Consider the following 13091-nt stretch of genomic DNA (forward strand, 5'->3'; position numbering starts at 1 on the left):
CTGCAGTGTCTCCACCTGTGCCTAGGAGGGCTCTGATGCCAGACTCCATGAGGGCATTGGTCACAGGCTGTAATTTAGACATTAATACTCTCCAGCAATAAAAACCATTACTCTGATCTCCCCCGGGGAATTGTCCTGTCCTTTTGTATGAGCGCTCCTTTATTCTTCTCTCACTTGTAGCAGTTGTCTTGCTAAGGCATTGTTTTGGTGAATCATACATATCGAAGTGTGTTTTCTTCTTCCCTGTTCTCCCACCCCTGTTGTTCATGCTCTTTTTTTTTTCTTGTTACTCTTCTTAAAATGTCTGTACTTTGCTCTTGTTTCCCTTTAAATGTTTGAATAATCAGCAGCAGTGGGCACAGAAAGATTTCTGTCGATGTGAGCTGTATTGGTAAGTGTTTGACACGGTTTGCTGAGTAGGGAAGGGAGGGGGCAGTGGGGAGAGACTTTTATTCAGCAGCAGCTTTCCATCACTTCCTCAGTTTCCTGTTTGCAAGAAGAGCTTTCAGACAGCCTTTCCGGTGTTCCTCTAATCTCTAAATGCATGTTTTCCAAATCTATTCCACAGGTGCCAACGAAAAAGCTGAAGAAATATGAGAGAGAGTACCAAACCATGCGAGAGAGTCAGCTGCAGCAGGAAGATCCTATGGACAGATATAAGGTAGGAGATGCTATACAGGAACCTGTTCCACTGGCAGATCCCATGGGAGTGACCCGGTTCCAGCGGCTAAGCAGAGGTGTGTGTACCACACTCACCTCCCTGGGATGTGCTGGTGCAGACCTTAGGAAAGTGCAGTGCCAGGTGAAACTCAGCCCCTTTCTTGAACAGGCACTTTAAACACTTGAACTTAGTAGTTCTTTCCCAGGAATATTTCAGTCACAATTTGTAACTCTCAAGACATCTGCAAGTAGCCACATATAATATTTTTCTTCTTTCAGTTTATATGTTTGTAGGTAACTCTCCTGCTGTTGCACTTTTATGGGAGATCTTCATGAACCGCAGAAACAAAGGGGGATTCTCAGCTACAGACACAGAAAGGAGAAAATAAACGTTGCTCTAGCGCAAGCTATGTGCAGTGGCATCCTCAGAGACTTTGGAAGATGAACTCTTCCTTGGCTGATATGATCCTTGTTGTTCATTCCTGTTTATACCAAGTGTTAGTAGTTTTTTGTTAAGATAATGCCTGGTACGGTGGGACCCGGAGGTCCCTGGCACTGCTGCAATAGAATTAACAGTGATGGATATCCTGCTTTAGGGCAGCAGAGAAATAAAGGTTCAGTTGGTAATAATGATAGCTCAGTAGTTCACCAGAAGAGAATACTTTTTAATTTTGGATTAGCTTTGCTTATCTCGCCAGTGAATTTGCTCTCATTGTCACAGGTGCGCTCCTTTGCCGTAGGTTCTGTGTGCTGGAGGCTCTGTTCCTGGGCACAGAGTTCGCTGAGTGTTTGGGATCTGGTCGTTGCTCACCCTAGTTCGAACAATTCAGGTTTCTCCAGGTGAAGCTGCCAGAGATGAAGCACTTTATTGCCCACTGCCCAGGATGCCTGGCAACTGACAGTGCTTACATATCCCTGTACTGTTTGCCTGCTGTTCCTCACTGTGCCTTAGTATGTTCAGTGACGTTGCAGTTGGTACAGAGCCTGCCAGGAGTGTGGAGTGGTGAATAATCTTATTCCAGTGGTCTGTGAATGTAAGGAAAGTGCACCGTTTTCAGAAAACCAAAGTATGGAAATCTGTAGTGAGAGACTGTGCCTTAATTCATAAATGTGGCAAGGTAGACTTACAGGTACAGAGAAAGTCAAACTTACTCCTTTTTTAAAAAGCATTTATCTGTGAAAAATTATATTTTAAGTGTAATTTTTATGCTGTCAAAGAGTGTAGATTTCATTGTTTGTGAGACTTGGGACTGCTGAAGCAGCCAAGAACCTATAGCAAGTATGACCTATTTAGGAAAAAACACAACTTGCTGCTGATGAACTTCTAAGTTTTTTTTCAGTGGTTCACTTATAGTACTGTGGAATTAAAATAATGCTTAGAAAACAAATAAGGTTCTTTAAAGCTCTGTGAAAGCATATTAACTAGTTAATCATGGGCGATGGATGGTGAAGAACATTATCCCAAGCTGCAAAAGAGGATATAGAAAGCGACTCTTGGGCCACTGTTTATGTGAGTCACTGTCACAGTCAAGACCACAGCCCAGGGTTTTGGCTTGCGCTTCTGAAACTCAACGTGGATTTTTTTATTAAGCTGGATTGGGTCTGATCCTCTTAGCAATGCTGTGATTAGAGAATCCCCATAACTGGTTAGATGAGTTCAAAGTTCAGACACATTCTTCAGTTGATGGGTGCCATGGAAAAATGCTTATAAGTGTTCTTTGTTCCTTGTCTTGCTTGTTAAGATTTTATTCCTGTGTCAAGCGGAGGTTGGTAGGAATTGACATTTCAGGAGTGTTTCTGAAGGTCATCAAGAAACACCTCACAGGCAGCAGGTGGAGAGCCAGCCTTGCTTTTCGCTTGTCCTTTCAGTCAGTGCTCTGCAAGCTGTGTGGTCGGAGGTGCATTTCAGTGGGGCAGCACCAGGGCTGGGCTTGGTTTGGGAGAGGACAAAAGCCCTGCCTCTGAGCACAGCCCTGCTGTCAGCTCCCTCTGTGTGGGCTGTGCCCCACAGCCCTGCAGCCTTGGAAGTTTTACAGTTTCTCTTCCCAGAACAAAACAAAGTTTTGGTTTGCTGCCCGGGAAGAGGACGTTTCATGGATGGGATCACTAGAGTGGAGATCCCTGCGGAATATTCCTCAAGAAAGAAACGAGCTCTCAGACTGTTGATACTTTTTAGCTGTAGTTTTTAGAGTGTTTGTTGTTTGCAGCATCACAGTTTTTATTGCCAGCAGAGGCTTGTCAGGACTGCAGAGGCACAGGCCCTTGTGAGCTGCAGTGGTGGAGGATGTCTGAGTAAGACACCCCCTGTGGCCCTGCCCTGGGAGGAAATGATGGTCTGTGGAGAGAGGGAGATGAGCTGGGTTTGCAGCACTGGGCCCACCAGTAACCAGTCAGGTTTGCTTGACATGTTCAATTCATGTGCTCCCATGAGCTGTTACACAAGAGTTCCTGCCTAGCTTGGATTTTACATGTTGATTGTGATTTGACTTACCAAAAGAACAGTATTAAAGAGTGCATTATTTTTGGTGTTTGTTTCCTGATGTATTTACAAGTATTATTTAGGAAGAGCGTGTGTTTTTATGGACATTTTTTCACTTTATTTTCCATTGCTTTTAACAAATTATCACATATTTGTCAGATTTTTAAAAGGTGCAAAAGGGAAATATGTTCTAAATTGCTGTTTGTCACTGGATTTCGTGACTTTTGGTTAAAATAAATTACAAATTGCCTACAGAAGCCAGGAAGAAAAGTGAGTTGTATGTAGAGAAAAAGTAGTAATATAGTTTAGATTTATATTTTTCTAAATATTATGGGGGGGGGGGTCTGTGTTTGAGAACACCTCATATAACAGGGTTTGGGTTCACTTGATGAGAAATTTCCAGAATTGAGCTTGGGACTCGATTTAAAATAAAGAGAAAAAGGGCTGGAGTTTTGCAAGCAGACCCTGCTGTTCTGTTCTGCCTTTTCCTCTGTGGACCTCGTTGTGCAACAGAGAAGTTGTGTGTCTGAATAAATGTGTAATTTGGACATAATAGCCTTTTGTGTGTTTGAAGTGGAAGCAAAAATTAATATATTGCTCATTTTCATTCAGTCATGGTAACTGAATGTTAACATCATGAGGAAAAACATGATGATTCTTGATGTGTGGGACATTGTGGTTTCTAACAAACCAAATGTGCTGAGGCAGTTTTGGGGATGCTTCTCCAGAGTCACCAAATGGAAAACACAGCCACCTCCAGGAGCGTCTATGTTGCTTCCCATGGCAGGTTTTCCTGGATGGTTTGTTGTTAAAGCCTTTTGGGTTTCTAGATGGAAGTTCAAAGGGTTTTCCTTCAGAGCTCCTCCACAATCAAGAACCCTTTCCATTGGGCTTATGAAGAAGCTGATGGGGAGGTATCAGAAGTAAAAAAGGCCTTGACTCTGTGCAAGCCCTGCTCAGCAATAACAAAACCATCTCTATCCCATCAACACTGTTTCCAGCACAAATCCAAACCACAGCCATGCCAGCCGCTGTGAAGAAAATTAATTCTACTCCAGCCAAACCCAGTGCAGGGTGTTGCTCAGCAGAAGCAGAATTGCTTAAGGAGGTTGGTGACTCGTTCCACCCCACTTGAATGCAGCTCAGAGAGGATGCATCATCACCACTGTTCTCCTCAGGAATTACTCCTTGGTGCAGGCTGGAAGGGAGCAGAGGGTGGAGTTCAACCCTTTCAAGTGTTCCTGAGCTGAGCCTTGCTTTCAAGTTGGCCTTCTTCTTTCCATCCAGCGTGTGATGGGAGCTGGAGTATATCCTCTCTAAAACTCAGAACCAAAAACCCACTGAAGAATCAGCAAATTTTTTTTTTTGTTGTTGTTGGTATTAAAAATTATTTTATATCCTGTTTCAACTGTCTTTACACCAATGGTTGAAAGCAGTGTTTGGTCTGTGACTTTGCAGGAGGTAAGTTTATTTGTGTTTGTGTGTATCAGCGGTGTTTGTCCTTTTTGGAAATGCAGTATCCTCCTTTTAACAGTTAACTCGAGCTCACCAGCTGCCTTTTGTAACCAGAAGGAGGAATTTGGGAAAGAGGGACCTCTTACTTTACGAATTGTAGAAACCGAGCAATGCCGAGGAGAAGGAAATGGTTGTCATAGTCAGTAATTTAGTGGTGTGGAGAGAAGGGCAGGAAGCTGTCTGTTTACACCAGGGACAACTAGCAGGTCTGACTGGTTGGCTGATGCCAGGTTACAAAATGCTGCCTGGGATGTGAGTCCTGCTGTAACGAACCAGCTCCATCTGTTGAACTTCTTGTCATTGCGAGCGTATTTCATAAAACCCTGTAAATATTTCAGAGCCATTGAAAATAGTTTGCTACACATGAAAAGCACTATTTGCTATTTCTGTCTTTACTGTGTCACGTTAGGTTTTATTTAGAGTTAAGCAGACCAAGAGTTTCCTCCTGAGGAAGGAGGCAGTTTTTCACTGCTAGATCTGGGGGGGGGAGGAGCTGGAAAAGACAAACCATCTCATCCGGCGTTCTGCCCTGGGTGGAAGGAGAGTAAAGGTGGCTCTGTGAGAGGCTCTCAGCTGGACTAAGAGTATGGTGAACAGGCTAAAAACATCTCTTAGCTATTGACTGGATGCCCAAGGTAAGAGATCTTTGCCTTATCCCAATGTACCATGTACATTCTCGTTTAAGAGGAGGATAGCGCATTTCCAGCACGGAGCTTGCTTACACACTTGTCTGCCAATGCAAAGCAGGAACTCTCAACTTCACACTGCAGCTTGCTTTGCAGACACTGAAGCTTTTGGCAAAGGCACAGCAGAAATGTTAAAGCCAACTGGGTTATTTTGTGAAAGTCTTAAGAATTTGCTGCTTTCTCCTTCTAAGCAACATCCCTACGGAAAGGTACCAGTGCTGCAGCACCTGGCAGCAATACTGTCCTGATCGGCTCCCAGGTTTTATGTGAAGCCAGGTCTGACAGCTGCCGGCTGACAGAGCTGTGTCTATAAAAACCAACGTTTCTAAGGAGGTCTGAATAAAATACAGGAAAAAAGATGTTCGAGATGATGACGATGATTGACTGCAGTTTGGTTTTACACTTTAAAGTTTATATTATCCTTAGAGAAGAATTTTACTTTTAAAAATTCCCTATCCCATACAGGCTATAGTGCAATTAAAATAAGAAAGATCCCCAAAGTTGTGTGTCTTTTAGCAGTGATTATCTTAACTGTGCTAAGATAAAAGCATTTTACTTAGAGTTTCTGTACAAAACAAGTTATTCAAAGTATGATCTTTTGGAAGGGAAACAAACTTACTTTCCTGTACAGGGCAGTGCCCGGTCTAGTTGCACAATAGGGTCACAGTAAGGAGAGAGAATTTGTAGAAGTTCTCCTTCCTGCCACAGAGGAAGTTCCCACATAGATGAGACCTCTTTAAGCATCCTCTTAGACCTCTACTTGTCCTGTTTTTGTTTAAGCCGAGCATGCAAAATCTGCTTGTAACAGAAATGAAAATTGCAGTTTCATGGTGGTGATTTTGGAGAGAAAAAGTATCTAAGCATAGCTGGTAGGCAGGAGGAAGTGAAAACAGGTGAATAATGTGCTTATGCAAGAAATCACATTTTGTAGGAATGTGTTCACTGAACAACTCTTGGAAATGTTTTTGTCTTAAGTGCTGATGTATGCTGACTTTTATTGTTTTGTCTTGGAGAACATAACTTACCTTTCAAGTGAGAAGAGGTCCTTTTTGAAATCTCCGCATGTAGGTTGCTGTTCCTCCACCTACGAGTTTCCATATGAATGTGGTGTTTTTCCTTGAATTTCCATAGCGCACAGATTCCCTTTGCAGCCTGTTTTGGTGTGAAAGATACACAGCAATTTTGTGACTGAAGGCCAGCATAGTTTTTTCCTCTCTTAAAATCCATTTGAGGAGGGCACCTCTGTCTGTCCCACCTGGCTGTGTTGTTCTGAAGATGAGGATTAGTATTTGATGTTGGACCCCTGGTTGTTCACTGACCACAAGCATCTTTTGAATATGGTTCTGTTTCTCAGCTGTAGAACAGTCACTGAGACTGATTTTTAAAACACCTGAATTATTATTCTCATTATTATGAAATATCATTCTCCTGTGCACTTCCCTTCTGTGGTTAGTGCTCCATGGAGTCGTTTCTGCCTGTGTGGAGTGGGCAGGGAGGGCAGTGCAGCGAGGGCCTGGAGTTCTCCATTTGGTGTTCCCCCCATTGCCCACTGGCAGGTCCTGGCCTGTGCTCAGGGGTGAACTCCCCTCTACCCCCTGGCACTCTGGCTCAGCAGGTTTCCTGTAAAACACACACTGGTGTAATTGGTGTGAGTTACAGAGGAGGGCACAAATGGCAATACGGGATATATGAGCTGTAGGGGCTTCCAAGGCTAAATGCTATGCTCTGCTGGTTCTGCAGGAGATGGGAAGTTGGCATTATATCATCTACAAAATGGACTATTTTTATGGATCCCTGCAGACAGAATTTTGTAAAGTGGAGCAGGACAGCTTTCTACTTCCGATTGGAAACATTATGAGTAACTCTTAATTGGTCCCTGTTCACTGCTGCTGGGTGGGATTTTATCTGCCTGATTTCTTTAGATGATGAGCAAGCAGAAACCAAGTGCTTTTGTGAAGAGGTCTGTGTTTACTTTTGACAGGGAAACGCTACAATCAGTGTGTCACTTGGTGACACAGACCATTGGGATGTAAGTGAAATAGCTGCATTTGCACTGCTGGCTTAATTCACTGTTGTTTCCCAGAGCAGCAGCCCTGTCTGAATGTGCACTCTCGCCTTCTCGGTGTTTTACGCACACAATGCATTCGTTTATTGCTCTTCAATATTGATAAGGATTAACTTCCTTTCCTGGTTGTTCCTTTCTTTCTGCAGAGGGAAAACCGCAGGCTCCAAGAAGCAAGCATGAGGCTGGAGCAGGAGAACGATGACCTCGCCCATGAGCTTGTCACGAGCAAGATTGCCTTACGGAATGACTTGGACCAGGTAATGCTGACACAGATGGGCCCCAGATCAGGCTTGGCAACACCCAGTTTTAGGAACCCAGCTTTGTGCTCCACCGAGAGTATAACACAGCATTAAAAGTGTAATTATTTGTGCCTTTATTTTCCTGACAGCCTCACTCGTAGTTGCAGTCAGCTGGATTTCCACATTCAGTGGTGTCTGGCCAACACTGACTGCACCTCCTCTGCTGGGATTTGCTTAGAAAATGTAAGCCATAACCTTTAGGCAGATACCACAGAACGAACATTTCCTTGAAAAAGGCATCACATACTCCTTGAAAGACTAGTTTCAAGGGAAGTTGCCTTGCAAAATGTCTACGTGGATCTGTTTTTCACAGCAGTTTTAGTACAGCCAACAAAGCTCGGAGATAATGAAGTGGCAGGGCACCAAAAATTAGAAGGGCTCCTCTGTGTTTGTTGATAACTGCTCTTGTTCCCTGTGAAGACAGGAATGTGGAGGGCAGCAGCATTCAGAGCCCTTTGCTCGGAGATGGTTTTCAGAGAACTACACATTCAGCCCTCTCTTTCTGAGGTGTTTTATGTGGTACTGATAAATGCTGTAACAGCTGTTGTTAAGGTACTAAATAAAGAGGGCCAAACTCCACCACATCTTGTGATTAGTCCCTTGCTGTGGTACCTTTTATAATGTAAAATCTTTGCCTGCAAGGGCCTCTCAGTTGGATTTCCCACAGGTATTTGGCTTGCTTTATCTAACCTCAGAACTGTAAACATCATTGACCACAGTTGTGCAAGCTGTATTTCTGCTTAGGCAGATCCTGGACAGATAGGCTCTGCTGATTTGGATCCGTGGGATTCTAAAATTTTGAGCTGTCTGGGTGAGCACAGAGATGTGCTCTGCATGATAGAGCAGGCAGGCTCATGTGGAGGCCAAAAGCAATGTGCTGAGGAGCTCTGTCTTCCTGGGAATTCCAGCTGTCCATGCAGCAGCTTTATGTCTGCTGCTGCCCGTGATTTTTTCTCCTCAAGTGTCACAACAAGGCTGCCAAGCACATCCCTGTGCCAGTCCAATTCCTTTCTCTCCTGCACTTTCTCAGTCTGTCTGTAGACAAGAGTGGCTCCATGAAGTTTTCCCACCCCCTGTCTTCATTCCCAGGCACTGCAAGAAAAGCTTTGTGCTACCGCGCTCCTCATCTGCAAGGACGGGACACCAAACACCACTGCAGGTGCTTGGAGAAACTGGAATGCACACATAAAAGGAGGAAGGATTTGCAATTCCTTTAAAGCATATCGGAAAACGGGTCTTTCATCAAAGATACCCTTGTAATCCCTGAGTTCTTTTGTCTTAAGTTGTCAATCTCATCGATTTTCCATTCTTGCACTGCTTGTTTTCCTTTCTCCTATACAGCCTTATACACACTAAGCCATGCAGGGATCCTCAATCCATCCCTTCAGTTATGGCCCTGGTGGAGCTGCTTCTGCTGCCCACAATCACCACTAACACCCTCATTAATAATGAACACTGTGGCAGAAAGATAAGCTGATACCACCAGCAGTGGTAGAAAACCAAACTGCAGCCTGTAGACAAGTTCTGTACGGTTACTTGTTGTTTCCAATGCCCTTTTCCCTCTTGGATTTTCAGCAAACTCAGTATTATTTGACCACAACTATTACCTGTCCTGCACCTCATTAATGAACAGGAGTGGTGAGGTGCCCTGTGTACCTCCCAGCTGGGGAGGGCAACACAATATATCCAGACATTGAGAAATACATTTCTCTCCTGGTGATTGGTGAGGACAGTGCTCACAAAAATAAAGCATTCCCAGTATGTGTCACCATAAGCTCAACCCTTACAAGAAAGGAGAAAATTCCTATTCCCTAGTGCACACACAGTATCAAGTTTCTCCATGTAATACTTATTTGCACTGATAAACAATTTATCTAGTGGTCCTGTTTGTCCTACACTTGTCTTTGCCTGAACACTTTGTAGGGTACAGTGCAGGCACCAAAGTTTTTTACAGTTACCTGTTTTCCCTGCTTACAGATTAAAGAAATGGAATGAGTTATCTGAAGTTACACAATAGCTAAATCATGCTGCCCTGACTTAGATTAATATTGGTGCCAACAAAAATATTCTGTACATCATTGTTTGCATTAGGACAGAGTATCTGTGCCTATGTGGGCATGGGTAAACACTTGGCCAGAGGGTCCTTTTGCACAGTTTCCCAGTTTCCACAGGGCGCAGGAAAAGGCAATGCTAGAACCTGAATCTGCAGAATTTCTGAGCTGTACATCCCAGTGTGTTTGTATTGGCACAGATAAGATCTGATTTACACCAGTGTCCCTGATTTTAGGCTGAAGACAAAGCTGATGTTTTGAACAAGGAGCTTCTCCTGACCAAACAAAAGCTGGTGGAGACCGAGGAAGAGAAACGGAAGCAGGAGGAGGAAACTGCTCAGGTAAGGCATTCTCCAGCTTTCCCCATTTAGTTAGGAGATGCAAGCAGAAGGATATGCAGAAAAGTGAGGATGTGTTGCAATCGCAGAAGGGATTTTGTCTTCAAAATGCGGTTGCAATTTAAAGTTTGTAGTGCCAGGGTAATTTTTTTGTTCAGTGTTTTCCTTTACTTGAGCTCTGAATGTTTAGTTTTCCATAGCTTATCGTCTTCCCAGTATTTAACAGTCATTGTCACTGGCAGTGAGCACTGGCAGTTAAGGAGATCAGACCTCTTTTAATTATCTAAATGAGGAGCTGGAGGAGCTGTTGCCTTGTAAGAGTCTGTTCTGGATTCAGGTGCTGGATTGCTGAAATAAAGTGTTTCTGCCTGAAGCTGGAACCAACAGCAGAACAGGGATAAGGGCTGGGAGGATTTTGCTGACTAGACCTGGCCTCATACTCATTTGCAAAATATTCGGTCTTAGTTTTGTAATCCTCTGTAGCTTAATGTGTACGTTTCAAAAGTGATACCCTGACTTTTGTTTTTGCCATTTTGTGTTCTGTGGACCATAATGTACCACCATTTAACACAGAGAAAGGGAATTAAGCTACAGGAGAATTCTCTAAGCAGAGATAAAGGGTCACAGTATAGACTTTTTGGTTATCACTGATACAGTAAGGATTTTTATATTGAGTAAATCAGATGCTGGAATTTGGTGAGCAGTAGCTTAGAGCTGCTGTAAACACAGTGAGACACAGAGAGAACAATCTGATGATGCATATTGAGAACTTCTGTGAGTGTACTAGGTAACTTCTCTCCTTCACTTCCTAGCTGAAGGAAGTCTTCAGGAAGCAGCTGGAGAAGGCAGAATCTGAGATCAAGAAAACCACAGCCATTATTGCAGAGTATAAACAGGTACCGTTCCAGAGGCTCTTTCTTGTATTTCTCCTTTCAGCCTGTTCCGAGAGCTGAATTTTCAGCGTTGCACATCTCATCCTTTAAATAAGCTCCACTACCTCTCAGGCTCTCAGAGAGCAACATTGTAATTTGTCATAAATCTTTTTGTGGGTTTCCTAATAGTCTCGTAATTAGGCAATCGGGAATAACCTGTCTTTCAGCTAATTTTAGTACTTTTGGGTGAATGCTTCTGTACTCTGTGACATAGTGCAGTAAAAACATCATAAACCAATTCATCCACAAAATGTCCTGGTCTCTGTGTTCAGGTTCTGTATTGAATGCTGCTGGTTTTTTATCATGATCAGCAGCAGTGGACTTGTTAGGGGGGATGCACATACCTGAGTGAGGCAGAATTTAAGTAATGTTTTTTCTAACAAAAATCATTGTTAAAAAGCACAGGTTCTATTTCAGTCCAGTAAACTTGAGATAAGAGGCTGCTTTCTCTGTTCCAGATCTGTTCCCAGCTGAGTACTAGGCTGGAAAAACAACAGGCGGCCAGTAAAGATGAACTGGAAGTTGTGAAGGTGAGAACAATGCCTCTGCATATGGGATGTTTCGGGACACAGACAGAACAAAATGTTAACTGAACTTTAAAGTTCAGTAGCCCCACATGCATTTTTCAGAACATTTAAACAAGGAAGGAGTTTATTTCCTTTCACAGTTCTTTATCTTATATCAGAGAGGGTGAAACTCTCAGACTGAAATGCATGTAATACTTGGCTTTTCTTTTTCCTGTAAAAATGTAGAGAAAAAAGTATTCACTTGGATGTTTTGATAAACTGGTGAGAAAAAAAGGACTCTCTATTAAAAAACAAAACACGTGCTGGTTCTCCAGTGTGCACAGTGGAGGGGTTGGAATTGGCCAGATTAGACAAGGTTTATATTTGGTTTTCTGTAATTTAAGCAGAATTGGTTTAAGTAATTGAATCAAATGGCACAGCTTGGACCATCCCCAGAATTTCCATAGGGTTTGTCTCCCTTCTCTAAACCCCTTACCAAGAACATCTGTATAAGAGGTGAACATTTCCTGATCAGGTAACAATTCCATCCCACTGCTCTGTCACTGCTGAGTAGGCAGAGTTGTTTTCCCTCTGCTGTAGGTTCTCAGTTTTTCTTTAGTACTGAATCTGAACTGGATTTGTTGCTTTTTAGTGACTTTTTATGTTATTGCTAATAACATAAATAAAATAATTCTAGGATTGATATTCCTATAATCTGCTGAAATAGCTCAATACCCTGTTTTCGTTTGTGTGAGCCAGGCCAGCTTTTTAATCTGCTCAGTTTAATTTACTCTCCTGAATCGTGCTGACAAAACACTCACTGCAAAATGTTACAAAGCTTTAGTAGCAAGAGGGCTTGAGTAATTCTAACATAGGAGCAAAGTCTCTGTGATTAGACAGAGTGTAGTAGGTAGATTTTAGGAATTTTTATACTGGTTAACATACCCTGGAAATTGTGAACTTCTGAAATTCTTTTCATGCCAAATCGGTAAACTGCAATATTAGATAGTTTGAGATTGAGGCAATCTGACACAAAAAAGGCTCTTTCAAGAAGCACAACAGCTCCTGTAAAATGGATTAAAGGGCTTTCTGGGTATTTCAGGGTAAAGTGATGGCCTGCAAACACTGCAGTGAGATTTTCAGCAAGGAGGGGGCTCTGAAGGTGCCTGCTGTAAGCACAGACAACAAAGGCATTGAAATAGATGATGAGAAGGATGCACTGAAGAAGCAGCTGAGAGAGATGGAGCTGGAACTTGCACAGACAAAACTGCAGCTCGTGGAAGCCAAGTGCAAAATTCAGGTATGTGGAATCCAAGTACAGCAGGGCGGTCACATTGACTTTGTTGTGCTCAGTCCAAAATTACTCTGAACCCTGCAAAAAATTGTTCCAAAAGATAGCACGTAAGTGCATGGCTGTATATCTGTGAACTTCTAGAAAAAAAGTCTGTCCTAAAAAGAAAAAGAGCAGAGGTTTTTATTTGTTTATCTAAATATCTTGTGCTGTTTCTGCACTTTCAATCTGTCTTCTCTCCCAGGCACTGGCCTGGGAGGTTGCAAGGA

General features: G+C 42.9%; 1 protein-coding gene across 12 annotated transcripts in view; it reads left to right on the top strand.

Annotated features, from left to right (window-relative positions):
• The window catches only part of RABGAP1L (RAB GTPase activating protein 1 like), a 227419-nt gene that overhangs the window by 208453 nt on the left and 5875 nt on the right, over positions 1-13091 (top strand). For 11 of the 12 annotated variants that reach the window (XM_017836913.1, XM_017836919.1, XM_017836914.1 and 8 more), the window contains 6 exons: positions 569-661; positions 7552-7662; positions 9992-10096; positions 10906-10989; positions 11484-11555; positions 12634-12831. In XM_017836913.1, the coding sequence (XP_017692402.1) occupies positions 569-661; positions 7552-7662; positions 9992-10096; positions 10906-10989; positions 11484-11555; positions 12634-12831 (663 nt within the window). Of the gene's footprint in view, positions 1-568; positions 662-4248; positions 5290-7551; positions 7663-9991; positions 10097-10905; positions 10990-11483; positions 11556-12633; positions 12832-13091 lie in introns of those variants that run through there. The other variant, XM_017836924.1, reaches the window with a different exon arrangement.

Source organism: Lepidothrix coronata, unplaced genomic scaffold, assembly GCF_001604755.1.
Source record: "Lepidothrix coronata isolate B3197 unplaced genomic scaffold, Lepidothrix_coronata-1.0 Scaffold288, whole genome shotgun sequence".
NCBI lineage: Eukaryota > Metazoa > Chordata > Aves > Passeriformes > Pipridae > Lepidothrix > Lepidothrix coronata.